Raw genomic sequence first — 26,404 nt, forward strand, 5'->3', positions numbered from 1 at the left:
TTGTTACTGCACCACGTTTAAAGTAGGCACAATGTCAGCCTTCATGTCAGGCAGCCTGTGTGAGTCTCATAAAGGATGCTGAGCTAAGTATTACTCTTTAAAACACATACTGCCCCAGAACCAAGAAGCTCCAGTCCTGCTGGTGGGTGTTTAGCACAGGTTGTTCGAAACAACGCACACGGCAGTGCCAGCTGCACAAAACCAACATTGTTAAACATGAATATAACTGTGTCCCAAGGAATTCCGATCTAATCCTGCAAATACCGACGTGTGTGTAGCCAGCAACCTGCTAATTGTAGCAAAAGCCTCCCTACTTCTGCGGCATGCACTTCCTTCTGTGAACACTGGGCTGGAGTATAAAAAGACGTTTCTCATGTCCTTTTTGGTTAAAATTAGCACTTCTCAGATGAAAGGCTGATACAGGCAAGTGAGACACACCTTTCAGCTCCTAGTCACCTCAGGCACAGGGAGGAATAGCACGCTCTAGCTAGTAATGAAAAATAAGAATATCATGCTGTATCTAGAAAAGAGTTGTATCATTTAGTGGCTTTGGACGAGGATGTTTGCCAAATGCATCCACCAGTTTGGAGCCTTAAAATTCCTGGCAGTAAAATAAGTTTGTGTTAAATATTTCCATCTTTTGAATGCTTCGAAATATCTATCAAATGTATTTAACCAGCAGGGAAAAAAAAAAAAAAAAAAAAAAACAAACCAAAAAAAAACCACCCCAACATTCTGCTACAAGGCTACAAGGACAAAAATTTTTTTTTTTTTTTTTTTTTTTTTTTTTTTTATCTTTTATCAGAGGTTCTTTCATATAAGTTGGAAAACAGCCGTACTACTCTGGGGGGGAAAAAACCCTGATAGATGTTTGAATAAAGATGAGTGGGAAGTACAAAGGTCAGGTCTCGTTGTGACCCAGAAAGTCAACTGCACTGACCCAATATTTTGGTTCGGCTGGTCACAGATTTGGGTAGATGGAGCACAAAGAGGGTGGGTGCCACTCGATTCCGTGTCCCTGCAGGTCCCAGCTGCCTCCCCCCGCCGCCTGTCCCCCGTGAAAGGCTGTCCGGGCCTCAGGAGCTGCCTCCAGCCCCGCAGCGGCGGCCGGAGCGGCGGCTCGCAAGGGGTTAAACTTGTGAGCACCGACACGTTGAGGGGGAGTAGCCAAGACCGAGCAGCAAAAACATCACAGCGCATTCCTGGGTAGTCGTCAGCTGCCAGCATCTGATTAAAACCATATCGCTCGCTGTGAGTGGCTAACTAATCTGAAGACGAGAGCGCAACCGAATATTTAACCGGGGCCCCGGTCCCAGCCAGGCTACCGGCTGCGGTCATCGGATCATGCACGGAGCGGCACGGATCTAGCCTGTAAGGAGCTTTGCGCGCTGGGCTCGGCTCTCGCACAGCCGGGGAGGGGTGATGCGGGCGTGAAGGAGCTGTCACCGCGGCAAGCAGCTTTTTTGTCACCGCGACAGTCGGTGCCTGGGGTGGGCGCTGGCACGGCGGGGGCCCGAGTGCCCGGCCGGGCCGGGGTCGGCTCCGCGCCGCTGCCGCAGCCCCGGGGAGAGGAGCCGGGGGGGAGAGGAGAGGACAAGGTAGGAACCGGGGGGAGAGGAGAGGAGCCGGGGGGGAGGAGAGAAGATAGGAGAGGAGCCGGGGGGAGAGGAGCCGGGAGGAGAGGAGAGGACAGGACAGGAGCCGGGAGGAGAGGAGAGAGGACAGGACAGGAGCCGGGAGGAGAGGAGAGGACAGGACAGGAGCCGGGGGGAGAGGGCAGGAGCGGAGCCGGGGGGAGAGGGCAGGACAGGAGAGGACAGGAGCCGCGGGGGCCGCGCTGCGCCGGGACGGGAGCGGGGGTGGCCCCGTCCCGCGGGGCTCCCGGCGCTGCCGGGCCGGGCTGCGGGGAGCGTGTCCCGGCTGAGGTGCGGTAGAAGCCGCCCGCACCCTGCTCCTGGCTCCGGCAGGGCGGGCGATGCCGGGGGAAGCATGAGAGTAAAGCAATATGAACGCGAGATTTCGGGTTTGTGTGTGGGGAGGATGGGGTTGAAATCATAAAACAGATTAACTATATAAACTCTTAGTTTCCTGGTTTCTAATTATAATAAATAACTAATATGAAAGGATCTCTCTAATAGCAGAGATAATGAGAGCACAGGTTAGGATGCTGTGAAGCAGGAGGAGGGGTTTGTTCTCTTTTCAGATGGAGTGTCCTTGCTGTTTTTGATGGAGCACTCCTCTGTCTGCCAGTGAATTTCTGCATTCTGCTTCAGTCTGGGGTAAACTGGGATAGTTGTAGATGTTGACAATTTTCTGGAATTAGTCTTCTACTGTGGCAGAGAAATTGGCTTATCAGGTGATGATATATAAAGTCTAATGTCCATTATATGGTGACACTTGGTGGTGCCAGTGCAGTGAGCCATAAGAGAAATGCAGCTGTTGCTGTAGACAGATCTCCTCAGGTGGACTTCTCTGTGAAAAGTCTCAAAAATGTTGAGACTGGTTACTCAAATGCTTTCTACAAATTCACTGGAAAGGCTGATGATTTTATTATTTTGAGAGTTGGAAATTTTTAAACCTTCTCCTAATTAAGCTAGTTTGCCTTAAAAGGGAACATTTTTTTCTTCAGAAGTCTTTTGTAACTTTCATGAACAAGGCTGCCCAAAAGTAACCAAATCTGAGAGCATGGAGGCGCACATGGTATGCTAAAGAATGGCTATAGGTATGCTCTAGGAAGGCAACATCTCTGTAAATAGACAAAAGTAAAGATGCAGATTCAATCAGAGAAAATTCATTTTGAAGGTGTGTGTTCTAGTTTGCTGTGAAGACTTGAGAGGCAATGTTAAACTGAAAGGATGACATTGTCTGATAGTGATCTCCTAGGCAATTGTAAGGATGCAGTCTTTGTGTCAGTTTCCATTAGGACCTTCCTGGAGGGAGGTGAGGCTGGAGACATGAATTGTAATCCAAAGAAAATCTTTCCAGTTGAACACTCTCTTAGGGGGGGTCACCCACCACATCTGTTCAAAGAATCACTGCAGTTGCATCCAGCACAATGTTTCTTGAGGCACAGTCAGCTTTTCAAAATTCACTGGATGGTGTGAGGATGTGGTCACATCTGAAGCAGAAACTTTTATTAATAGTACGTTTGTTTTGGAAGAAGGACAACCAAATGGTAGCAAAAGTAAAGAGGATGAGAGTGCTAAATCAGTGTCAGGTGAGTCATCAGAACAGAGGCTTAACTAGAAAACACCATGATTTGGTGGGTAGGAAAGCTCATAGATCTACTATAGATGTACTTCTTCTTGCTCAAGACCCCTATTTCTCAAGCAGATATGAGAAAAAAACACTCTAAGCAGGTGATTGTAATGTATAGAAATATTTTTGTCTCTGTGGCAAAGCAAATAAATGCACTTAAATGTCAAGGAAGGGTGAAGCCAGTGTGGATGCTCAAAAATCAAAGTAGAAAAGCCATGGCTTGAGATATGATGTAAAAGTGCACCAACATACTATAGTTGTTGGGTATTGTTGTCAAACCTGCTGATTTTTCTCTCTTATTGATGTGCTCCTTTCCTAGTAAACCTCACACTTTCAGAAAATTTCTGTAACCAGCTGGGTTAACCCTGGGAATGCTTGTGGAATTTATTCAGCAAGGACAGCAATATGTGACCACTACAGAAGCATGAATTTGCCTGTACAAAGCAATAAATTCCACATCTAGAGAAAGCCGCTTGACCTGGAAACAGAGCTGGTGCAAATTCTGCTGGCTGGCTAGATTTTCTCAAAATAAGTATTGAAGCAGCATGAAGGTAACTTGTAATATATAAGGATTTTGGAGAAAATATTCAGATCTTGCATGTAGACAAATGGATTGTTAGTAGAATCAAGATAATCTTGAGGTCTTAATGAGCTTCTTCTGTGAAACAAAAACAGGGACAGGCCACTACTCACTACCCCAGCATGGACTCCACAGAAGTACAATTTGAGGTTGTATTAGAGAAGTCAAATTTAATAAATTGTCTGAGGATTGTAACTGTGAAGAAAAACTGGCATTAGAAACCTGATTCTGAGGCTGTGCTTGGGTTCAAGGGTCTCAGGTCATAAAGAAGCTGGATGAAGCACAGTGGCAGGCCTAGTCAATAAACAAAAGGTAGCAGTTTCAACAGGATTATCTTGTTTATACAAGCTGAGCAGCTGAGTGCTGAACAAAGCATCTTCTCCCATCCAGGTCTTCTCAGCCCTGGCTGATGGAGACATAGACCATTCTAGTCTCTCCTCATCTGAAAGACTATGCCTTCCATATGCTCTGGAGTGCTTGAGGATGAAGTGTCTCAGCTGAAATGCCCTGTAGATCTTTGCCCCTAGTTATCTGTGTGATTTTTAAAATTAATTTTAAAAGTTTTTAATATAGCTTCATAACTGGTGCATGTCCCCTTAAATCTAAAAGCTCAGACATTACAGGGCCAGTTAAGGACAAATTATTGGCCTTGGAGCTGAATTTCCTGCTGTCCTGTCAGTTCATGTTGCATCCTTAAGCAATAAGATGAGGATTATCTCTTCAGCAGAAAAAGTAGGTCTAAGAGACAGGATAATGGACCTTCACCTTGACAGTCAGGAGACTTCATCACAATGCCAGCTAGGAAACTGTGCCTCTAGCAAAGTCTATTCAAATCCTAATGCTGATGTGCCACACACCTAATAACTTTATCCCCATGGCTAAAATGCCTAGGGATGAAACTTTCCTCTTAGGAGGGGGAAAATAAGTGGGAGCACCAAGGATGCTGTTTTAATATTACAACCTGTTTTTCTACCTTACAGATCTCTTCTGTGCCCTGTCAGAATGCAGTCATTTGTGCTTTGAGGCAAGGGACAAAGGTCACTCTATGAGTAAGGACTAGTTTTCTAGTAGCTTGAATCACAGATCTGTCTGCAAACAATGGCTACCCTGGTTGATGGAAGGTAAACTCTAGATCTGACACTTCTGTTTGTGTGCTTCTGGGGGATGGGGGCATCCCTATAATATGCTGTCAAGACTATCACAGAGATGGAAAATTAGAGAGACCCTGGTGAAGATTGCTTTATAGTCTGGATTTACAAACTGTAGTGCAAACTTCCTTCAATATGTGTAATTATAATTACTGGTAGGGAAACTTACTGTAGAATAGTCTTCTATGAAACTCTATTAACTACTCAGTAGGATACCTACTGTAAGAACTCTAGTGGAACTGTAGTGGAACTCTAAAATTCCTGGATAATGCTTTCTTATCTCTGGTACAGATCTTTCTGTATCACCTTTTTAGATTTGAACCTTGTGTAGCTATTCATTGCCTTTCTTGCTGCATATACAAGGGAGAGCTGGGGGTCTTGGTAATATCTAATCTTGAAGGCAAGTGTAACCCTTACATTAAGCAATGTGCTTCATAATACTTAACAAACTGCTGTAGAAGAGCCTACAACAAGTAGGATCTGCAAGCAAAATTTTCATCAGTCTTCTCAGAATACATAATGAACATAATTTGCATCTCTGACAAGAGGCAGTATGGAGTGACTCCTGTGGCAGTAACTGCTACAACAATTTGTGTATTGAGAGGCTCAGTATCTGGGGGGTAGATGGAGTGCTCTTCAGTTACTGCTGAGATGAATGTTTAATGATAGGCTTTTGGCTGCTCATGGGATAACTGAGCTGGGTAAGCCAACTGCAGTACTCAACAATGTGGCCAGGATTACAAGGGTTTAAGCTGTGTGAATGCAAGAATAGTACAGGAAAATCCTATTTATCATACAGATAAATTTGTGAACCAGTAGAGAAAACACTTAAGAGTAAGCTATGCAAAACATATGCAATTTCTCTCAGTACAGCTTGCATATACCCAAACTGCAAAGAAGGATAACTGTGCCAGCAGCAGACAGTTAACTGTATGCAGCTGACATAACCTATGATAACAGCTTCAATATGTGTCAAGTTTCTGCTCTGAGAAGGAGGGGTGAAAAGCATGGTTATTGGCAAGAGTCCTTCACTACACTAGCAAGCAAGAAGATCAGAAACAGGTCTTCTAGGCAGGAGGGCTTTAGGAGTACAGTTGGAAATTAAGTGTTTGATTTGTTGTTCAGTTCACTCAGTGGCATCTGAGTAAACATTAGCTACCTTGATTAACAACTGCTTTGCTTCCATGTTGTGTGGTATACCCAGTGAGTCTCAACAAGGAATATTGGTAAAAGGTTGAGCTGTAGGCACTGCAGCCATATTGCTTGAGATTCCTCATGCCATGGGCAGGTGATGCTTTCCTTAGCAATAACTACAGCAGACAGCTGAGCTCTGGCTCAGGTGCCACTAATTTGTGAGGCTTCAGAACTGGAGAGAGGTATAGAGAAGCGCTCCTTTGGCAGGTTGCAAAATATGCTGTCTTTCTTGAAGACATGCTGTCTTTCTGATAGGAAGAAAATTCTTGTGGATAATTTAAATATATAATCTAATTAGTCTCTGTTTCCAAAGTAATAGCTCTCTATCAAGAAAGGTATCCCAGTATGCCCTTTCAATTTTTTTCCAAGGGGAGAGTTTGGAGTTCAGGTGTTGGTACTGGTGGTACTAAAAATGAAGGATTTCTTAATTCAGTAAATTAATGATTAGGTCACCATAGCTAATGAACAGAGATCAGAAAGGCTGCTATCAAGCCTGCTATCAGCATGCTCTCTTATTCCTGGAAAAACTCATAATTGAAGGTGGACTAGCTAGACATCTGGGCACTATGGATACTGAAGTTCCTGGCTGAAAAATAGTTCTATCAAACACTATGACAGTGCTACTTTCCTTCATCTTGTGATTAAGTCTTCAGGGAACCAGATAGCATGAGCTCATTAAATGCTTTTCTCTCATGAATTGGTATTGTTCCATGTCTTCTTCAGGTTTATTTATTATTATTTAAACTGGTCATTAAACTAGGGTCTTGAGCCCCCTGCTTTAATTTTCTTGTAGAAGATATACTTCTTTCAATGACAAGTGGAAGAAAAATCCAAAGTAGGGCCACTGCTGTAGCTGGGTTGACAAGTAACTAATCATCTGTTCAGAAATCATGTGCTTGAAAGCCTAGTAGAATGATAAAAAAAGTACCAATCCAATTGCACCACTTGAACAGTGTGACCTGTTCAGTCTCAGCTGCTAACTTAGTGATATTCTCTTGGCTGTGATTCAACTGAGTATGAAACACTTTCAGGAACTTGAATTTCTATGTTCTTGCTAAAAACCAAGAGGTTCAGAGGAGACCGATGTGATGAGAACAGACTGTTCTGTTCAGCTGATGAAATAGCAGCTGGCAAGTTGGCTGAACGGTGAGCTCTCTGTGTGGTTTCACAGGCGTGATCCTGCACCAGCAACGGGACATGCCAACGTCTGTAGCTGACATGGCTAATTAGTGCACCAAGATCTTTATCTACCTTGTAGCTGGTACTAGGGAAGGGAGCAGCATGAGGGAGGTATTCCCTGATGCTGCCCTTCTATCCTACTAAGCAGATGAAGGTCATCCTTCCCTGTTTCTCATTACTGGTTATATACAATGAAGACAGTTGAACTATGTTCCACATCCTGCAATGTGTTAAGTGCTGCTGCAGTTTATTCCAAACTGGAATTGGTGTTGACAGAGGAAGCCCTTGGCATAAGTCTGTCTTTAATACCTCAACAAAGTACCAATCTGCCTCTTGGGTAAGAAGATAAAACATCAAACAGGGCTTGAAAAGTAAGTTGCACATAAGAAGTTCCCCAGGAAGTAAAATCCTGTTGTTCTATAAATACCTGGTCCAACAGGTAAGTGCCTGGTTTAGCTAAAGTCACAATATCAAGCAAATGATCTCTTGAACATCAATCACATTTCTACCAATCTACAGCCCAAGCAGGACAGTTCAACCAGATTTTGAACTGAACGATGGGTGCAGTGCTAATCTAAGCCTTACTGAATTGTGGGAATGACAATTAGCTGCACTTGACAGGCAGTGTAGTTTAATATTCTTTTCATCTGTTTCTTACAAGACAAACCATGGGACCTTTGGTTATACTCTACAGCACAAAAGTATGTGTTCAGTCATCTTTCTGACAAGTAATACTGCTCTTGCATTCCAGACATGGCTAAAACTGGAGGTGAATAATTCCCAAGCTGTCTATGAGCTTTCTTCTACCATTTGTCTTCAAGCAGGTATTAGTCATGTATAAGTGTGAACACATCAGATATAACCTACCTGTAGGTAAGACAATTACTTCTCATGGATATTAGTTGCTGGATATGCCAGTTTATAACAGAACAGTTTGATTATTTTAATAGAGAAAACAGGCTAATGTTTATGCTTGCATCAGAACAAGCATCTGGAATGTTCCATCTAAATAATTGTAATCTCTTGTGTCATGTTACAGAAGGTTTATTCAACTTGGACTCTTTAGACACTGTCAGACACCAGAGCAATGGGTGTTCTAGCAATGAAAGAAAACATTTAAGATTATATTTTATTTGACTCCTCAGCATGGGTGATCCTGTTTAAAAAGTCTGATTAGTACTTTTATGTTTTTTGATTTATTAGTGCATGCCTAGGGCTTCTCAAGGCTACTACCATTGAAGCAGGAACTAAGCAGAAAATGTGATAATCAGATGGAGAGTTGTTAGATGCAAATGTCAGTCAGCCCTACAGGGGTTCACCCAAATGCACTACTATACTCCTGATGTGAGCAGAAAACTGCCAGTCAAGATGATTTACTGATAACAGACTATCTGGCTTTACAACTTTGACTCTTGCTAGTCACTGTGTGAATTGCTGTTTAGTCTTTAGTCTAGTTTCTTAGCTTGCAAATTAAAATCTTGAATTCACTAGCACAGCCTTCTAACCAGAAGAACCTGACTAACTCTTCAAGAGCAGTGGGAGAGGAAACAACCAGCCCCAGAAGCATGTTCAGCTGTTGAACTCCTGCTGTGCTTCCTGTTACTAGTTCATCCTAACTATTTCACTCAGCAGTAAAAGCTTCTCTTGTCCCTACAGATTCTAATTCAAGGTTAATATTTACTTGCAATAACTCTTTAAGCTGAATCATGTACTTGTAGGGACAAAGAAGCACAGGCTGTGAAGAGAACAAAGTATTGAGCTGCTGAGCAGATGTTTAGCTTATCTACCTCTGACTTTTTGGGTGTCCCTAGCCTCTTCTCAGATCATCTCTCATCGACTTTGAGATACTTATATTTGCCTGCTGAGTGAGGAAAAGCCTGTCTGTTGGATTCTGTTCAGCCTTTAATTCTATGACAAGCTCCAGCCATAATGAAGATTCTCAATTCACTTGTGTACAGGACAAAAACATAATCATTAAGGGTATCTCTCATGTTGCCACCCCTTTCTCAAATAAGAGGTATCTGTAAAAGTATCTCTAAGGGAAACTAAATGTTGCTCAACAAAATTGTTTGGCATGTTCTTCCAAGTCTTGCTAAGAAACAGGTATTTCAGGGATGACTTGTCATGACTGACAGCCCTCTCTGCAGAGAGTTCAGAGAAGACACCAACAGTGCAGTATACCAGAAGTTATAAGACTGACTTTCCTAAGGTAACTGTGTAGAAATGAAGAACAAGTAGTCTGACTTGAGACACTAGGTAGCAGGTTGTACTTCAAGCACTGTGTGTTGAGGGCCTGACATGGTGTTTGTCTGAGGAGTCATCAGTACCTATCTGCTCTTCACAGGATAGCACCTGAAGGAAAGGAGGAAGATATTGCTAGTGGTCTCTGTACCAGGTGTGTCTGGAGTAAATTGAAAAGTCGGTGAGAAAAATGTGTGTGATATGTATGTGGTGATACAGGCAGAGCTTGATGCACTTCTCCCAAGATAGCAGCATCTGTAAATCTGTACTCTTTGGATTTTTGAAACAGCTCATTTAGCACAGCAATGAAGATGGACCATACAACTGATTAGTGAGTAATTAAGGTGTGGTGATACCAATGGACTCATCTACATGGACAAGATTTAAACTACTTTAAACTAAGTGCTGACATAGTTGCTTGGGTAATGATCTTGGACTTTACTATGCCAGCATATCCGAAGGCTCAGCTGTCCTTTCACCCTTGCATACAAGCACATGAATCTCTAACCTTGCCATGCTTGCTGGCTGACTCTTTTGAGATGACCTCAAAATTAAAGTGTAAGAAAACAGTTCTAGTCATGTTGCCTTCCACCTGCAGCTGGAGTAAGGAAATTCTAAGGGGCTGAGTACTGTGAAAGGAAGCCCCCAAGAAAACAAATGGAAGATTTTAACTTTATTTTAGTTCCTTACATATTAAGCACATCAGCACTTTCCACTAAGATAACACAAACTTAAGTCTGATGGTAACCTTGCTGAGCTTTAGCTTGAGTGTAAAGCCCAGAAACCATATTTACTTGTGGTTGAGGCTCTTTGTAGTGAGTAGAATAGATTACTTCTAGCTCAAGCTACACGTTTCCCCCCACCCCAGCAAAATTTTAAGGTGAATACAGAGACAACTTAGTGCTAGACATGTGGCTTTACTCAGGTATCAAGAAGTAGTCATTTAAAATATGAACACATATTAAGGTTGTCTTTGTCTATCATTGCCTTCTTAGTTTTAGTAATTCTGTTGATTCTGAGGTGATTTCCAAAGACACAAAGTTCTCTGAAGGTGTGATAAATGACCATCATGTACTGCAAAATCCCACCAGAAAACATGAGTTTTGGCAGATCTCAGATATGAGAGTAGGTCCTGTAAAATAGCCAGAAGGCCCTCACCAACCTAAAATTGCATTGCTAATACTAAAAATGAGCTTTCCTATAGTAAGACAGGTATTTGCAAAGGTTCAGCCACACTTGTGTATCCCTCCCTGTCTTCCTTCACTGTGGGTTTTTTTGCTATCTGGTTCTATATAAATTAGTAGTCTGACTTCCACACAATGGAGGCAGATGGCAGTGATGATCAGAGATGCCTTGAATGCAAAGATGGCAGCTGCACATATAGCCATAGACCATTTTGCAGTTGTCAAGGTTGTCTTGTTTGTGCATATTTGCTCTTTTCTAAGTTATTTCTTTTTTATTGCCTCTTAATTTTACTCCAACGTGTGATGCAAGTTGTATAACAACACAGCTGGGTGTAGCTCTGCTAATTAGAGGAAGAAGGATCACTGACAGGCAGGATTCAGTGCCTTGAGGTTCTTATTTCTTCTTTCCAGAATGGAGCTAGGCAGAATGTCCCAAAGCTATAACTCATCTTCTTGAGAGCATGTCTTACTTCTCTGTTCTGGGCCTTTTCCTTCTATTCTCTGAACAGTAATGTTCCATATAGGAGTGGGTATTTAACTAATGATCCAACCTTAACTCTTTCCTTCATTATTTCTGAAGGACTTGATAAATGTAGGGAGGGATTTGTTATGCTTATGTCTAAAAGATATCTCCACCCAAAACTATACTATCAGGGAAACTAGCTTAGTTACTCTGAAAGAATTCAGTTGACTTAATTTTATCTGATTAAAATGTAGATTTCAATAGGCACTATATGTTTTAGCACTCTTGCAAGTATTCTGCAAAATCCCTGTGGGCTTAGTAGTTTTCCCCTTGACCCTTTGTCAGAATGGACACAAAAGCCACTCTTTCAGTGATAACATTTCTTAAATAACCACGGCTTGCTAAACAAACTCTTCCTCTGACATCTATTTCTACTCAGAACCACTTGAAACTTCCACAGCAACACCTTTGTTCCCTTGCATCAAATGTTCCCTAACTGTGGCCAGATAAGCTGCTTACAGAGGAGAACAGGTATAGCTGACACTTCTTTCCCATTTGAGCACCCTTATCAGTGTTGATTTACTTGACCAATGCTAAAAACAATTCACAAACCATCTGGTAAGAAGCTAGGTGTAATTTTGCTTAGATTTGCAAGTTCCTAAAGGCCTTCCTCCTGGTTAAATGCAATGTTAAATGAATTTAAAGCCCTGAGAGGCTTTCAGGGTGAAATTCTCTCTTTAAGACCTAGGAATTTGTATTCTTCATGGGTTAAGAGTCAGTCAAGAATTCATAGCCATTACTCGGTGGCAAGCTGGTGGAGTCAGTCTAGTTAGCAGTAAACTGGGGGAGAGGGGAAGGCAGGAGTGAGAGCAAAACCCTGAAAGTACATTTCAAGTAATGAGTAAAGCATCAGCTATTACTAAGGCAAATGAGGAATTGACTATTGAGAATAACAAACTTCTAATGCAAGGGACTGTGCAATGTTTCAGTACTTGGAGCTACATACAAATCATGTCTCAAATGATAGATAAAAGCGATGGCTTGTTCTGCAGCAGCTTGCCTGGATGTAAGGTGAATTAAAAAGGAGCCCAATTATTTAATCACTTAAACAATTTCTTGACTTCATTTGTTATCCTAAAATTCGAGGTACTAACTGCAACCATTGCAATATCCCAGACAGAAGATTGATAGAATGGTAGCAGATGTGGATATACAGTTCTTTCTGGCTTGGTTTAGGTCTTCATAACTCCATAAAGCTCCTTTAAGTACCTCTGCTTCAGTTGTGTTGGAACAAAACATGGTAAATGTAAATTATTTTTTTTAAATTTGTGTCTCAGAGGCAAAAGGGTCACATGGCATAGAGGTAAGTCCTAAAAGTCCATAGTTTCTTGTCAATTTGCAGGGTTTTTTAAAATCTAAAGATTACATGATCATTGTTAAGACAAGTGTGTGGGGGGTTTGGCTTGAGGTTCTGTTGTGTTTTTACTGGACCAGTCTGTCTGCAGCCTGAGGAAATTATTTGGTTTCACCTGTTGGGTGGTATAACCTCTGCCTTTTGCTGGTTATGAAAACATGAACAATATCTACTGGCATCTTTTTGGTGTTTTGGCATCATCCTCATAGGAGGATGGATGCTAGGATCTGTTTGGAACAGATCCTAGCAAATGTTTCTTGCTTTCTCTCCTATGCTGCTTTGGAGATGCAGCTGGCAGTGCTGAACAAGTATATGCCAAAATACCTGAGGGTCTAAAAATAGCCTTAAAAGGTAAGAAAAAGCTAAAGATTGACAGACTAAAACATGCTGGTGCAAGTACAGCCCGGTGATGTAGATCAGTGTGCCCTACTGCTTAGGTATTACTGAGGTGAGGGTTCATCACCTCCTGGCCGTGACTTCATGCTCTGTGTAGTCTGACTGAGTCATGCTTGCCATCTGATCACTCCTTACACTTTCAGACTTTGTCAGGCACCAGTGTGCAGTGGAACTCGGGTGGACTAACAGCTCTGATAAGAGTATTTCTTCTTCAAGATAAAATATTATTTCTGTCTTCTAACTATTATTTGAATTTTTAAGCCTACAGTAAACATAACTGGCCATACTCCCATCATGTCGACTGAAGCTGAAACTGCTGCCACCAACAGCCAGCCTGAACACCAGGCTCCACCAAAGGCACAATCTTCAAAGAAGGAAAAAAAGAAAGGTAAGAAATGCTTACCACATGAACACCTCCTCTATTCTGTGTCCATAATCTTTTGCATTTGCCTATACCTAATATCACCCTCCCACTATTGCTGAAATAACTCTGTTTACCACCTGACCAGAAGGGTGAATAAATATGCCAGTATAATAAACTCAACCAGAAGCTAGCCTTTTAGTTTTAAAAGCTTTTTTCTAGCCTTAAGTTCTAAAACTCTGTCCCACTGTTTAGTAAGTAATTTGCTGAGCCTAACAAGTAAGCAAGAGCCCAGAGAAGAGGGATCCTCCTGAGGAGGTGACCAGACTGTGGAGCATCATGGTAGCTGTTAGTCTGAACTCTAACCTGACTCCTCCCCACCCTCCAGAAAGATGATTTGTACTGAATACAAATTCTAGTCCAGAGAAGCTAGAAAATTCATTCCTAAAGAATTATTGTATATCAGATAATAGATTTTTTTATAGATTAGATCATGTAAATATAATTACCTCATACACAAATACATACCTAGGTACATACTCAAGCAATGTTGAGCATGCAGAGAAGAAAAGCAAGCAGTTCCTAGTAGCTGGAACAGCAGAAACAGCAAATTAGCTAAAATCCCAAATGCTTAGAATGAAAGTACCAGGACTAGAGTCTGATGGTGCTGATATCAGGCTCTAGTATGTGAACTGGGAGATTATTTTTCACAGCAAGAAGAGATCTGCCTACATCAGAACCTGGGGATAACACCTAAAGGCCTTACTGAACATGCTGTATGGCCATGGGAGGTAACATTTCTGCATGGTGTTTTTTCTCAGCACCTCTATCTACTTGATGGCTGCTTAGCCACATTTTAGTCTTTCATGTGGTGAAGAATTGTTCTGAAGCCCCCAGACATCTTTGAACTGAAGCCACATTCTGCAAGAGTACTGTGACCATAAAGGAGTACCTGTCTTGCAGTGCACACAGATTGTTAGTCAACTGTACTCAAGAGACAGTTTTAACCTGTGCTTGCTGTATGCTTATCTGGTGTATATTTTTTTCAAAGGTCATGAATCTCAACATAGCCATTTCTATCATTAAAAAAAACAAAACAAAAAAAAAAAAAAAACCAAAAAACACCCAACAAACAAACAACCAAAAAAACCCACCTTACCCAAATGTAAAAATAACCTCAAAAAACAAACAGACCCACCATATCTTTTCTCTATCTCCAGGGCCAGAAAAAACAGATGAATCTCTCTTGGCTAGATTCAAAGGTGATGGTGTAAAATACAAAGCCAAACTGATTGGCATAGATGATGTTCCTGAGGCAAGAGGAGACAAAATGAGTCAGGATTCAATGATGAAGCTGAAGGTAAGAGCTTGATCTATCACATAAGGAACAATCTCTGGCTAGCCTTCAAAAAGCAGATCAAACAGTCACTGGCAAAATTTCAAATACAGCTTATTGGTAATTTAGTTACTCACAGCACCATCTGGATGGATGTTGCTTCCTGTACTGTAACCTCTGGCTCAAAGGACATTTCTCTGAAAATCTGGGAACATTCCTTTGGGTCTGTAGGCATCCTATATGAATGACGGCAGTATGAATTTCATGGGTTTTGGAGGGGAAGGGGCGACTGCTATTCAACTTACACTGACCTCAAAGTACAAGTTGGCATCCTGTGTTAACGGTGATGCTGAGAGATACAGACAAACTAAAAAATAAATTAATCCCTGCAGCAACAAAGACCATTAACTTCTGCAGTGCAGAACACTCACATACCTTCAAGCATGCTGGAAAAGCAGGTAAAGGCACTGCTACTGCAGCAATTTTGTGGACTAAAATCTGTTTTAAAAACAATTACAACATATACAACATTTACAGAGGAAACCATCTTGATCTGTGGTATCACTTTAAACCTAAGCAGTCCTAGGTTACACAGAAAGAGTTAAAGCTCAGTCCAACACAAATCTCATCAATACTTTGGCATTAATTCTGTTTAGGGAATGGCAGCAGCAGCCCGTTCCCAGGGTCAACACAAACAGAAGATCTGGGTAAACATCTCCCTCTCTGGCATCAAGATAATAGACGAAAAAACTGGGGTAAGATAAAACTTATTTTCTTAATGTGATTCTTAAAGCTAGTGAGGCACCTGGAAATTAGAACAATATGAACTAGATTCTTATTTGAGCACTATACCTCACTTCCATGTACAAAAATTGGCTTGTGAAATGTTTGTAATGCTGAAGAGTCCTGTCAGAAAGAAAGTTGCATCCTATTGTGATTAATCAAAGGCTGATGAATCTGAGGTTTGGACTGAAGGTTTTTAACAGTCATTCCAACTGCAGAGAATAGCAGCTATTCTATTTCCAGAAATTTAAACCAATTTTTTTTTTTTGTTTTTTCCCAATTCCAGGTGATAGAGCATGAGCATCCAGTAAACAAAATCTCCTTTATTGCTCGGGATGTAACAGACAATCGTGCCTTTGGCTATGTCTGTGGAGGAGAAGGCCAGCACCAATTTTTTGCCATAAAAACAGCCCAACAGGTATGAATCAGACACTTTCTTTCACATGCTATGGATAATGCTGTTGTGTAAACATTTAACATGTGATAAGGGTCTAGTGTTTTGCTGATAATTCTACAAAATTCCTTTGGGGAATACCAGCATGCATGGACAGGTTTCATTGAAAGAAAGATAATAGGAATTGACTGTGTCACTGTGGCTTCTGCCTTGTACAGTTTCTTTGTAGTGCAGAATAAAATCACTCAAGTAGTCTTGGTTACTATGATTAACAGTGCTTAACTTGTCTATGAAAGTCATTAGTGAGATGAACAGAGTCATTAGCACAGGCTTCCCACTGTGAAAGTACGAATTCTTAAGTAAAATAACCAAAGCTTCATTCTGAATTAATAGAAATATGGGACTATGTTAGTCTAGCTCACATGATGCTTTGCCTTGTGCAGCAGGGAAATCACTTACTTAATTGTAGGCCTGTAAATGACAGGTCTGGTCCTCCTAGGACATTCTAACCCTAACTTGCTGGGAGGGATTCTGATCCTTCTGTGGTAAGTTCCTCACATGCAGAAATCCTGTGTGCAAGGTTAGTCCCTCTGAGGGGAATCTCAATACTGGATTCTGGGAAAAGCTACTTAGAAATACCACTAAGTATTATGCAGTTTAAAAATAATCTGAAGTTAGGTATTTTTAAATTATCAGCTTTTCTTTACAATGATTTTATAACAGTCACTATAATGAATTGATGAGCCCAGACTTCAAAGCTAGAAATTTTTTACCCATTCCTGCCTGCCCTCCTGGGGAGCCTGTTGACAGCTTTGGCCCCGCTACAGGTCCTCCACTGAGGAGCTCCTTGCTGGAGCATGTTAGTACTTGAGTAACAGCCATAAGGCCTTCTAAGTCCTTTTGGTTAGTTTGTCAGCATTCTGACCAATAATTGTATTGATTTCAGTGGAATTGTAGGTTAAGCACAAAAGCCTTTTGTATGTATTCTGAAGTCTATTCCTTCATTTCACCATGGGGTGCTGCTTGCCAGCCTCTGAGCCCAGCCAGGCCTTAGACAGCTCTTGACTTGCTGCTGCATGTTTTTGTCATAAATTTGTAAGTAAGGATATAAGTAAATTGTAAGGAAGGACTTCTGCAGCTCTAGCCTGCTGCAGCTGGACTCCTTGTTAAAGCTGATGATTCTTGCAATGGCTGTTCCCACAGCTGCATGTCTAGACCCCTTGATTAGGAAAGGATGGTGCTGAGGTGTAAGCAGTGAGATCTGTACAAAGGATTCTCTGCTTGTGCCAATGGTCGTGGCTGAAGGTGGGGAGATGTTCTACTCCAGACAGTGACAAGCTGCTGCATGCCTGACACAAGTGTTCCAAAGCAGTGTATCTGAACTCACCACCATCTCAACAACAACTTTCTTGTCAATGGGTGTGCAGGGCGTGCTGCGCCTTTCTAATTCGCATTAAACTGTCATCATGTCACAGATCCCATTTTAAGCTGGTCTCTAAAGCTTTACACATTTGAGGTGATGATAATCTTACTTTATGCTCACTCTGCTCCTTTGCTATTTGTACACTATTTAAAAGTAGTGTTATATATAGAAGCTTTCTCCATGTTCAATGCTAGAGTTGGTAGCAAATAGACAAATGCAAAATGTTCTTCCTCACAGGAGACTACCAGAAGGCTTGGATAAATTTTGCACTTCTAGGATTTGCCATGCACTTTAGCAGTACTACTACCAGCTTTTTAGCAAAAATATAGGTTAGCACAAACTCATGACAGCCACTTTTGTAGAGTTAACAGTTCTACACTGGTTGTGTTCTATTCCCCTTAGATTCTGCATAAGCAGAATCTTGTATGAAGACTAAACAGGTCTTTAAACTCTTGCTTTTCCTGTTATCTCAACCTAAGTCTTGCACCATTTAGGGAAGTTTGGCTTGCTGCACAGATTGCAGCAGCAGAAGTCCAGGTAAAAGTAGTACATGGCCTAAAATCTACATTCTTTTCCAGGCCGAGCCTCTGGTTTCTGATCTTAAGGACCTCTTCCAACTAATTTATAATATGAAGAAGAAGGAAGAAGAAAAGAAAAATGTGAGTAAAAATGTAGAAATTGTATGAGTCTGCATAAAGTCTCTTTCAATTTTGGCTGACTTTTGGGCTCTTGTAAGACTTGATACTAAGCTCTGCCTAAATCCAGAAACACTGGAAGCTATTAGCTGGCAGTCATGCCAGCTGTCTGACTGCCTAGGTCTGGTGAGCTACTCCAATGTGAGAGAATTTTGATATTCTGCATGATGCTTAGGTATTGAAAGCCTTTTTTTTTCTTTAGAGTGAAGAAGTAAGACTGAGGTAGGTCACTTCCACTCAGCCTCTCTTGATTAGGTATGCTGCTGCACCACGTCTAACTTTCTTTATTCTGCCAGCATTATGAAGGCAATGTCAGATGCCCAATTACATCAAAATGGAAATGAAAGGGGTCTGTGGATCTAATACATAGTAGTAATCTCTCTCATACTTCCCTTCCCCATCACTTGCTTTTTAAAGCCCACAAGTTCCTTGCTTAATGCAAATTTTGAAAATCCAGTCATTTCTGACACTCTTGTCTGTCTATTACAGAATGATGGTGAAGAACTTCCTGCTGATCAAGCTGACAAAATGAAACCGGTAGGTTAAATTCCAAAACTTTTTTGTTGATGCCTATAAAGAGTTCATAACTGACTATCCCCATAATTGTGTAGGTAATGCAGTGTTTATAGATAGTGTTTATAGTATTTACTGCAGATTTTACAGTAAATCTGCATGATGCTTGATTATTTTTCTTGTGAGAGCTCTAACAGATGCCAATTCTTTCAATATTTCTGACTTCAAGGGAGTTGACCAGATGGACTTGTTTGGGGATATGTCAACACCCCCTGATATGAGCAGTCCCACAGTAAGTAGAGTCGAGCTTACTTGCCTTGGCTTTTTCCTTGAAAGCTAATTTAGTCCTAGTAATAAGTACTGGTTTTACTGAGACATCTGCCCAGCAGTCAGCACTGTACTAGTGGGGAAGGGCCATAGAAATAGCCACTTAACCACTAGGTGTCATTCTAGTACATAATGCTGCCTTCATTCCAGTAGCTCTAGCTCAAAAATTTGGCCTAGTTGCACAAAAGAGTGCATTAATCTTATCATAGCTCAGCAACGCCAAAAATCAATCATTTTAAATCTGGCACTGTAAGCCACCACCAGCACAATGCAGTTGGTGCTGTCAACCCAGCCAGTGACCAAGTCTTGCCCTTTTCCTGCATGCTTGGTGGAGAACCAGCTTGTTACCTTCCACTAGCTCCTCAGTGTTATTCTGAGGATGAGACTGCAACTTGAAGTCATACTAAGGCAGTGTGATTTCACAGCTTGTCAGAACTAAGGACTAGAACTCAAGCAGGGGTCTTTGACTCAAGTGAAAGCCTAGGTGTAATTTGTTCCTACTCACTCTACAGTCACTAGGTTGAAGAACAAGCATCTGATATTTAACATAGGGATTTGAAAACAGACGTTTCAGAATTGGGTTTCAGGGACCAAATAGCCGGAATTTGACTAGACAGCAGTGCCTGACTGTGTGATTTTGAGAATTTACTGGTATAATATTTTGGATACTAGGATCTCTTCTTTTGCAGCTATTTCCTTGATCTTTTTCACTGTGAAGCAAAATCTATGTATAACTAACTTCATTTTTCTCTCTGAAAAAATAGGAAGCTAAAGAGATCCTGTTAGTGGATTTTAATTCTGAAATTGAGACCAAACAAACCTTTGCAAAAGAGGATCTCTTCTTGAATGGCATCACAGCCTCTCTTCCACAACCAAAGGCACAGCCACCCTTCTTGCCTGAGAATTCTTTCTCCACCAATCTCAGCTTCTTTCCTACACCTAATCCTGACCCTTTCAGTGATGATCCTTTCACACAGCCGGTCCAATCTGCACTATCTTCATTTGATTCTCTAAAATCTGATCAGAAGAAAAGTCCAACTACCTTGACATCAGGGGGTAATGGTGATCCAAATGGTGATACTGACTACTTTGATAAACAGTTTGACCAGATTTCTAATAGAACTGGCAAACAAGAAGCACTAACATGCCGGTGGCCACTTCAGAGTAAGTCACCTGCAGCAAGAATTCCCAATGTGATACCAGAGAGAGAAAGGAATGGCTTTCCTGAAGCTCAAACAAACCTGTTTCTGGAAGCTGCTTCCAAAGGACCATCTCTGCAGAATGGAGTAAAACTGGATTCTGAAAACAATATCCAACTCACGCCACATGAGCCTATAACAATTAGCCCACCACCACAGAGTACCAAGCCAGGAAGAGGAAGGAGATCAGTCAAGGTGAACAGTGTTCAAGTAATTTATGGTGATATGCATGATTTTATTTAGAGAAGCTGGGTAAAGGAAGATTTTCTTTCTTACTACTGTATAACTGGCTATCTAGCTTCACAACATGTCTGCTTCTGCCTGCCCTGATCACACTAAACTCTCTGCAGCCATAGTACCTTCTAATATCTATGAATGAATGCTTCATAGTAGCTGTGGTCACTAAATTCTATACTCTCTTCTTTAATGCTGCCATACTCCTGTAAAGGTCTGGTAAGTGTGCTGCTATGCATATTAACTCTTGATATAAGGCCAGAATCTGTTATGATAGTGTATAACCATTTATGATAGCAGTATACCCATCAACCTAGGGTCTCATAACAATAAGATACTAGTACTAGCTTACCAAAACCCATGTGGTTTCTCAGTATTTACCTACTAAAGGAAATTTCAATGACTTTCCTGATTAGGCAGAGCGTGACCCTGGATCAGCTTTATTTGTCTTGTACTCAAATTATGCAAAACTCCTGGCCTTGCCACAAGCACAGGACTTTCTGCAGACTAAGCAGTAGTGTTTAAAGGGTGGGGTGCAGAGGGAAGCTCACTTATAGCAAATAATTCAGCCATTTTAAGTCCTGCTCTTCTGCTGTTGACTTGTGACTACTATCTGTTTTACCTATTTAATGCCATGTATCTCCATAGGCATGAACAAAAGGGTGATATTTGAAACTCCTATACTGTAAATGCTATATCAAAACTCCCTCCTCCACTTTAGATGAAAAAAATCTTCTAGCTCTGGACTAGGGAGCCCTGATTGTGTTAGCATATGTTCTGCCATGGCATCTCACTTTTTCTTTTCTTTCTAGACTGCATCGGATGACTTGTTCAGCTCAGACTTCTTTGTGCCATCTACAGAGAGCCTTAGCTTGAGCTCAGGGGCACAGGCAGGAGCTTCGCTGACTAACCCGCTGGACCTCTTCACAAAAAGTTCTACCACAGCATCTCCATTGGCTGCTCTAGGTTAGTTTACAAAAGTAAATGTCTTGTTCCATTCCAAGATATCTGCTAGCACCAAAACATGGATTCTAGTTTTCCTTTACTTCTTGTGTTGTGCTATACCCTTTAACCCATGTGCTGCTTGCCCTAAACTGTTAAGTTCTGTGAATGCTAAACTCTGCATCCTCAGCTGAATCAGGATTAAAGTAGTTAACTGCCTTGACAGCAGATTCCTGCTTCAGGTACACAAGGCTACAGTGAGCCAAGCACAACTTGTGAGGTCAGAGTAACATTGCTGCACAGTGTCTTAATAATTTAAACAGAAGCAACTATATTGCAAATCCACCTGTCACTTCTGTGCTAGAACTACATTCCTCCTTTCCTTACAACAACCTCAATTTTGTCCTTGTAGCACTGAAATGCAGCCAAGTAAAAAATGAAATCCTTTCTCCCACCCCCTTTCTCCTAATTATTTGATTTGTAAGTGCAAATCAAGAGATTTTTTCAAACAGTACATGAAAATCTTTTGCTGGTACCATTTATGGAACTGATACACTCCTACTTGTGGTCTTCAGATGACTGAAGTGCTGTGTAACAACAATCTCCCCCCAGGTGGCTTGCCAGTAACTTCATCACCATGGACCCCACAGACAGTTTCCTTCACTCAGGCTGCATCAGTCTTTCATGGGTCTATGATGCCTGCTCAGTCTCCAGGATTTACTCAACCACTTGTCTTCGGTACTCAAACAGTGCCAGGCTGGAACCAGTCTTCATCTTTTGGAGCCACACCCACTCAGTCTTCTGGTCTGTGGTCACAGCCAGCACAAGCTACTCCTAGTTCTTGGGCACAGCCAGTCAGCGCTGTGAATCCTTTCCAGAGCAGCATGTTCACATCTCCACCACTACCGGCTCAGACAGCCTCAGCACTGCCCTCCATGTCAACAGCAGCCAGCCCACCCCAGCCGCCACCCAGAGCTGCAGTGCAGAAGGAGCTGTCCAAGAAAGAGAGTGATGCATTCATTGCTCTGGATCCACTTGGAGATAGAGAAATGAAGGATGTCAAGGAAATGTTCAAAGACTTCCAGCTGACAAAGCCACCTGCAGTACCAGCAAGGAGAGGAGAACAGCAAAGCCTTTCAGGTGCTTCTGGAGTTCCCAGCAGTTACTGTAGAAGTAAAGTAGGCATTTCTAAAGATAATACAGATCGTGATGAAATGGCAGCTATCAAGCTGTCTGCCAAAATGACTGGTTACATTTTGGAGTTAATGGTTACTGAAATAGAGGGTTAAAGGGCTGGCTCAGCTATAAAACCAACGACTTAGCAGCAGTATGGCTAAACACTGACACCTAGTGCCTAAATTATTTTACTAGAACAAAGTGAACCTAAATCTGTGAGACGTTAGAATTTCCATCTGATTTAAGCTTAGTGAGGGACAAGCAGGAGTTAATATTGTGACTCAAAGTCACTCTAAGCAAATTCCATGTAATTTTTTTGTGTTTCTAATTAGATGAGCTGTGGTGTTGCTATACAAGCAGACCTGAATGGTTGCTAAATCTGTCAAGTATTTATAGCAGTATGTCTCTCTTTTTTAGAGCCACCAAAGCCTGTTCCTCAACAAAGTGTGTTGCCAGCTGAAGGCCTGTTTGAAAGTCAAGATAAAACAGACCCTTTCAGTGCCTCATCTGTAAGTAGTAAAAAAAAATTAAACAACAAACAAACAAATAAAACAACCCCAACAAAACAAACAAATAAAACAGCAAAAGAAGCTACAAACAAACACCCTAACACCAAAATGCACAAATGACGTCACCACCACAAAAAACTACATGAAAAACCTTTTTTTTCTCCTTATTAACTGTGGTGCCTATATTTGAACACTAGTTTAGTTCTGGCTTTAGAGGCCATACAACAAAAATCTTTTGCATTTTTGAGGCTAATATGTAATCTAGCAGAGGGTATCTGTTGCAAGAAGGTTAACAAAGCATTATTCCATTTGGCTTGGCACCACAACCAGTTTCCCATGGTGCAAAGTTCTGTAGTATTGGGACACTCTACAAAAGAATATCACGTAATGTAGCTGTAGAAATGCTCCACTTCGGTTATATATAACACTCTTTAGAGCAGCCTGAGCAGTGTGGATTGTGAAGCTCTTTAGCTGAACAAATAAGAGGTTCCATGTTCAGGACACTGTAGGGAAGAAAGTAGCTTCACCAGATCACTCCTTTTGGGGCAGAGCTCTTGAAGCCCTCAGTGAAAATTCTGCACCAATACCAGAGTGCTGACTTAAGACTTCTAGCATTTCACTAGAAGATATCTCATCATGACTCCACTGGCTCCAAAGGAGTGCTCAGTAGCACACGGTTTTCTGAAAAATACCTTGCCTTGGACTAGCATAAAACCTAACATAGCTTACAGCCCCCTTCTTTTGTTGAAGCAGTACAGTAAATGTGTGTTTAGCAGGAGCTATGAAGTATTCTTTCCAGATGTTTGAACAGGAAATAGCTCAGAGCCATGCAGTGTAAATCTGGTGAAAACTGGAAATCCACTAACAGGTTATATCTCTTTTCTTAGAAGGAATCTCAGAATCCACCTTCTGGTCCTTTTGATGATCAGTTTGGCAACCCGTTTGCATAGATCAGGTAAGTCTTCCACCAATAAGCCAATGACTTCATCCTCTGAAATTTATTGAGGAAATGTTTGGCAAAGAGATATGTAAAAACTGCAGTAGCTTCACACTAATGCTCCCTGAAATCTGGCAAACAGTGCTTGGAAGAGTGCTAGAGTAACTCTATCAGATTTGTACATAGCTGCACTCTGTCTAAGCCTAGCCAGCTTCACTTTCTTAGAAATAAAACTTTATTCTTCCACAGATTTAAATCCCAAGAACCATAATGGATCTAGATTTCCTTTTCTTGAGGAAAATTAATGACTATATATGTGCTGCAGAGCTCAAAGGAGCTGACTTTAATACTTTCAGATATCTGTGGGGGAAAGTTAGCATAGAGTGCCCTTTATACAGCATACAGCTTTCTGAAGTTTAATCACCTTAACAATGACAGTTTTAGACTCTGGGGAAAATTGGAATAAAACTGGAATAAGGCTGCTAGACTCTTACTCTGATTTTTAATCAAAAGCTGTTACAAGCACTTTTGTGGCCAGAAAAAAATATAATTTGAAATTTCATACCATTGACTGAAAAGCAAGATCTACTGATCCAGCAAATCTTCTGCCATACTTTTCAGTCTTCCCCTGAAATACTGTCTAGCTTCTGATAGAAGACAAGTGTTGGTATTTATTGCTTTAGTTTTGTTCTCAGTGGCTCTGTTTAAGCAATAAAGCCACAAATCATAACCGTACTAACGCTAATTCCTTTCCATCATACTAGGTGTAACCAGAAAAGGACAAATGGAATAACTGGACCTCTTCTCAACGTGATTTTTCTACGTGTTTCACTTTGCTGTCTGCTATTCTTGCTGATGTTTCATGATGTCTGCATTCTAAAATATATCCAGGTGGATTGAAGCATGGACCCTCAAAGAGCATGCTGTGAAGATGATAATTCAGGGCAAAGCAAATGGGGATATTGACTCACGCTGAAAACCCAAATTCAAATTGGTGGATGTTACCTTTACTTTAGTTCTTTGCACTTCTCTACAGAGTTTGGCAGCACTGAGTAATGTGTCTTGTCATTTCCCTTTACATAGCACTTACTGTCCCACAATAGAGGAACTTAATGTACCTAGGGGAGAAGTGTTGTCTTTGCATAAGGGTATAGAATTAGTAGCTGAAACTCCACACCATAAACAACTAGGTCAGTTGCCCATTATGACAGCAGCAGCCAGTTGTAAAGTTAAGTGAAGGTTACGGAGTTCTAATTGGTGACTGGACAGGTGACTTGGTCTCTTAGCCACAAAAATGTAACTGTGTAGAGGAAAATAATCTAATATTGGTCTATTTCACTAAAAGTAAAAGTATCATTCCACCATAAATGTGTCATTAAGGGACTGCGGAGTCTGTAACAGCACTGCTGAAGCCCTGAGTACTAGAGGCCTACACTGTAAGCTGGAAAACTTCTTGCAGAACATTTAGGTAGCTGTGGACACTAACTGTTGTCTTGGTGCTAATATGGCAGTTTTCAGGGAGGGAAAAATACCAGGATTACTTTCCTATTAAGGTGGCTTGGCAAACAAATGAAACAAGCAGGTAGGGTTCTTGCTTAGATCTCTGTGAATCCCTGATGGGCTCAGTTTGATTTGTCACATGGTGTACTGGGGTATGTTTCCAGCATGCTGGAAAACAAAAACACCAAAATGGCTTCACTCCATGCATAGGACTCATCCTTGTGAACAGATGCACCACCCACCACCTCTGTGCCATTAATGTGAGGTAGTACTCATCTCTTGGAAAACTTGCCTTTTCTCAAGAGCCTTTTTACTAAAAGGTTTTGGAACCAGTTACAACTGCCTGTGACAGCTACATTCCTGGCCAGTGGTGATGACTGATGTGTCAGAAGTTTTTCTGTTCAGCATAAACTTGAAATGTTATTGTTAAATCAAATGCCTAAGCCATTGTTAAACTGGAGAGCTAAGAAAGTCAACTTGAATACCGCCTTAGTACCAAATTCAGCCAGTCATGCAATTAGTCTTGTATACAAACTTCTCTTGCACTTTCTGTAATGCAAATTTTTTATTAAAATTAAAAAAAAAAATCATGAATTTAAGTATTTGTCTCAAACTGGAAATGTAGGAACTTATTGATGTTACACTGTTATGTAAAACTGTAGTACCTGTTACTTAATGGCATTAAAAAGCAACTCTTCATACCAAATGAATATCAGTGTGGCTGTTAATTCTGTCCTCTGTAACTCAGTCTTGTGTCTAGTTGATATTAGAAGTCCAAAGCCTGCTGAGAATCATTCCTCACAGGTTTTGTAGTTGTCTGATGGCAAAGTGTCTTTCTGTAACTTCTTGCATAGAAGCTGTTCAATAAATGCTGTGCCATATTAAAAAATAAAAATCTCAAACTGATTTAGTAAAAGCTGTCACTAAACCTTTGTCCCTTTGGCTGCTCAGCCTGAGCTTGTTGCTGCTAAAGATCCTGTCTTGCTTCTTTCTGCAGGACTGTGGGAGCTGAGTACTT

The 26,404-nt window shown here is 41.3% G+C and overlaps 1 protein-coding gene across 2 annotated transcripts; it reads left to right on the top strand.

Annotated features, from left to right (window-relative positions):
• The first annotated feature begins 1,220 nt into the window (after positions 1-1,220).
• On the top strand, positions 1,221-26,096 carry DAB2 (DAB adaptor protein 2). 2 transcript variants are annotated; one of them, XM_041396040.1, is made up of 14 exons: positions 1,221-1,371; positions 13,319-13,445; positions 14,639-14,778; positions 15,411-15,509; positions 15,824-15,955; positions 17,933-18,013; positions 18,539-18,586; positions 18,792-18,854; positions 19,654-20,283; positions 21,135-21,288; positions 21,877-22,404; positions 22,858-22,949; positions 23,837-23,904; positions 24,651-26,096. In XM_041396040.1, the coding sequence occupies exons 2-13, from the start codon at positions 13,352-13,354 to the stop codon at positions 23,897-23,899; spliced, it is 2,124 nt and encodes a 707-aa protein (XP_041251974.1). In that variant the 5' UTR covers positions 1,221-1,371; positions 13,319-13,351; the 3' UTR covers positions 23,900-23,904; positions 24,651-26,096. The 2 variants fall into 2 exon arrangements, with proteins under 2 accessions (XP_041251974.1, XP_041251975.1); XM_041396041.1 differs by having other exon boundaries at positions 23,840-23,904.
• The last annotated feature ends 308 nt before the right edge of the window (positions 26,097-26,404 follow it).

Source organism: Onychostruthus taczanowskii, unplaced genomic scaffold, assembly GCF_017590055.1.
Source record: "Onychostruthus taczanowskii isolate IOZ18803 unplaced genomic scaffold, ASM1759005v1 scaffold123, whole genome shotgun sequence".
In the NCBI taxonomy this organism is placed as follows: Eukaryota; Metazoa; Chordata; class Aves; order Passeriformes; family Passeridae; genus Onychostruthus; species Onychostruthus taczanowskii.

Bases quoted from the DNA above. Each gene is read 5' to 3' on its own strand.
- DAB2 (XM_041396040.1), top strand. From the start codon at position 13,352: ATGTCGACTGAAGCTGAAACTGCTGCCACCAACAGCCAGCCTGAACAC. The intron at 15,956-17,932 runs GTATGAATCAGA...ATTCTTTTCCAG, and splicing joins CCATAAAAACAGCCCAACAG to GCCGAGCCTCTGGTTTCTGA. The intron at 20,284-21,134 runs GTGAACAGTGTT...TTTTCTTTCTAG, and splicing joins GAGGAAGGAGATCAGTCAAG to ACTGCATCGGATGACTTGTT.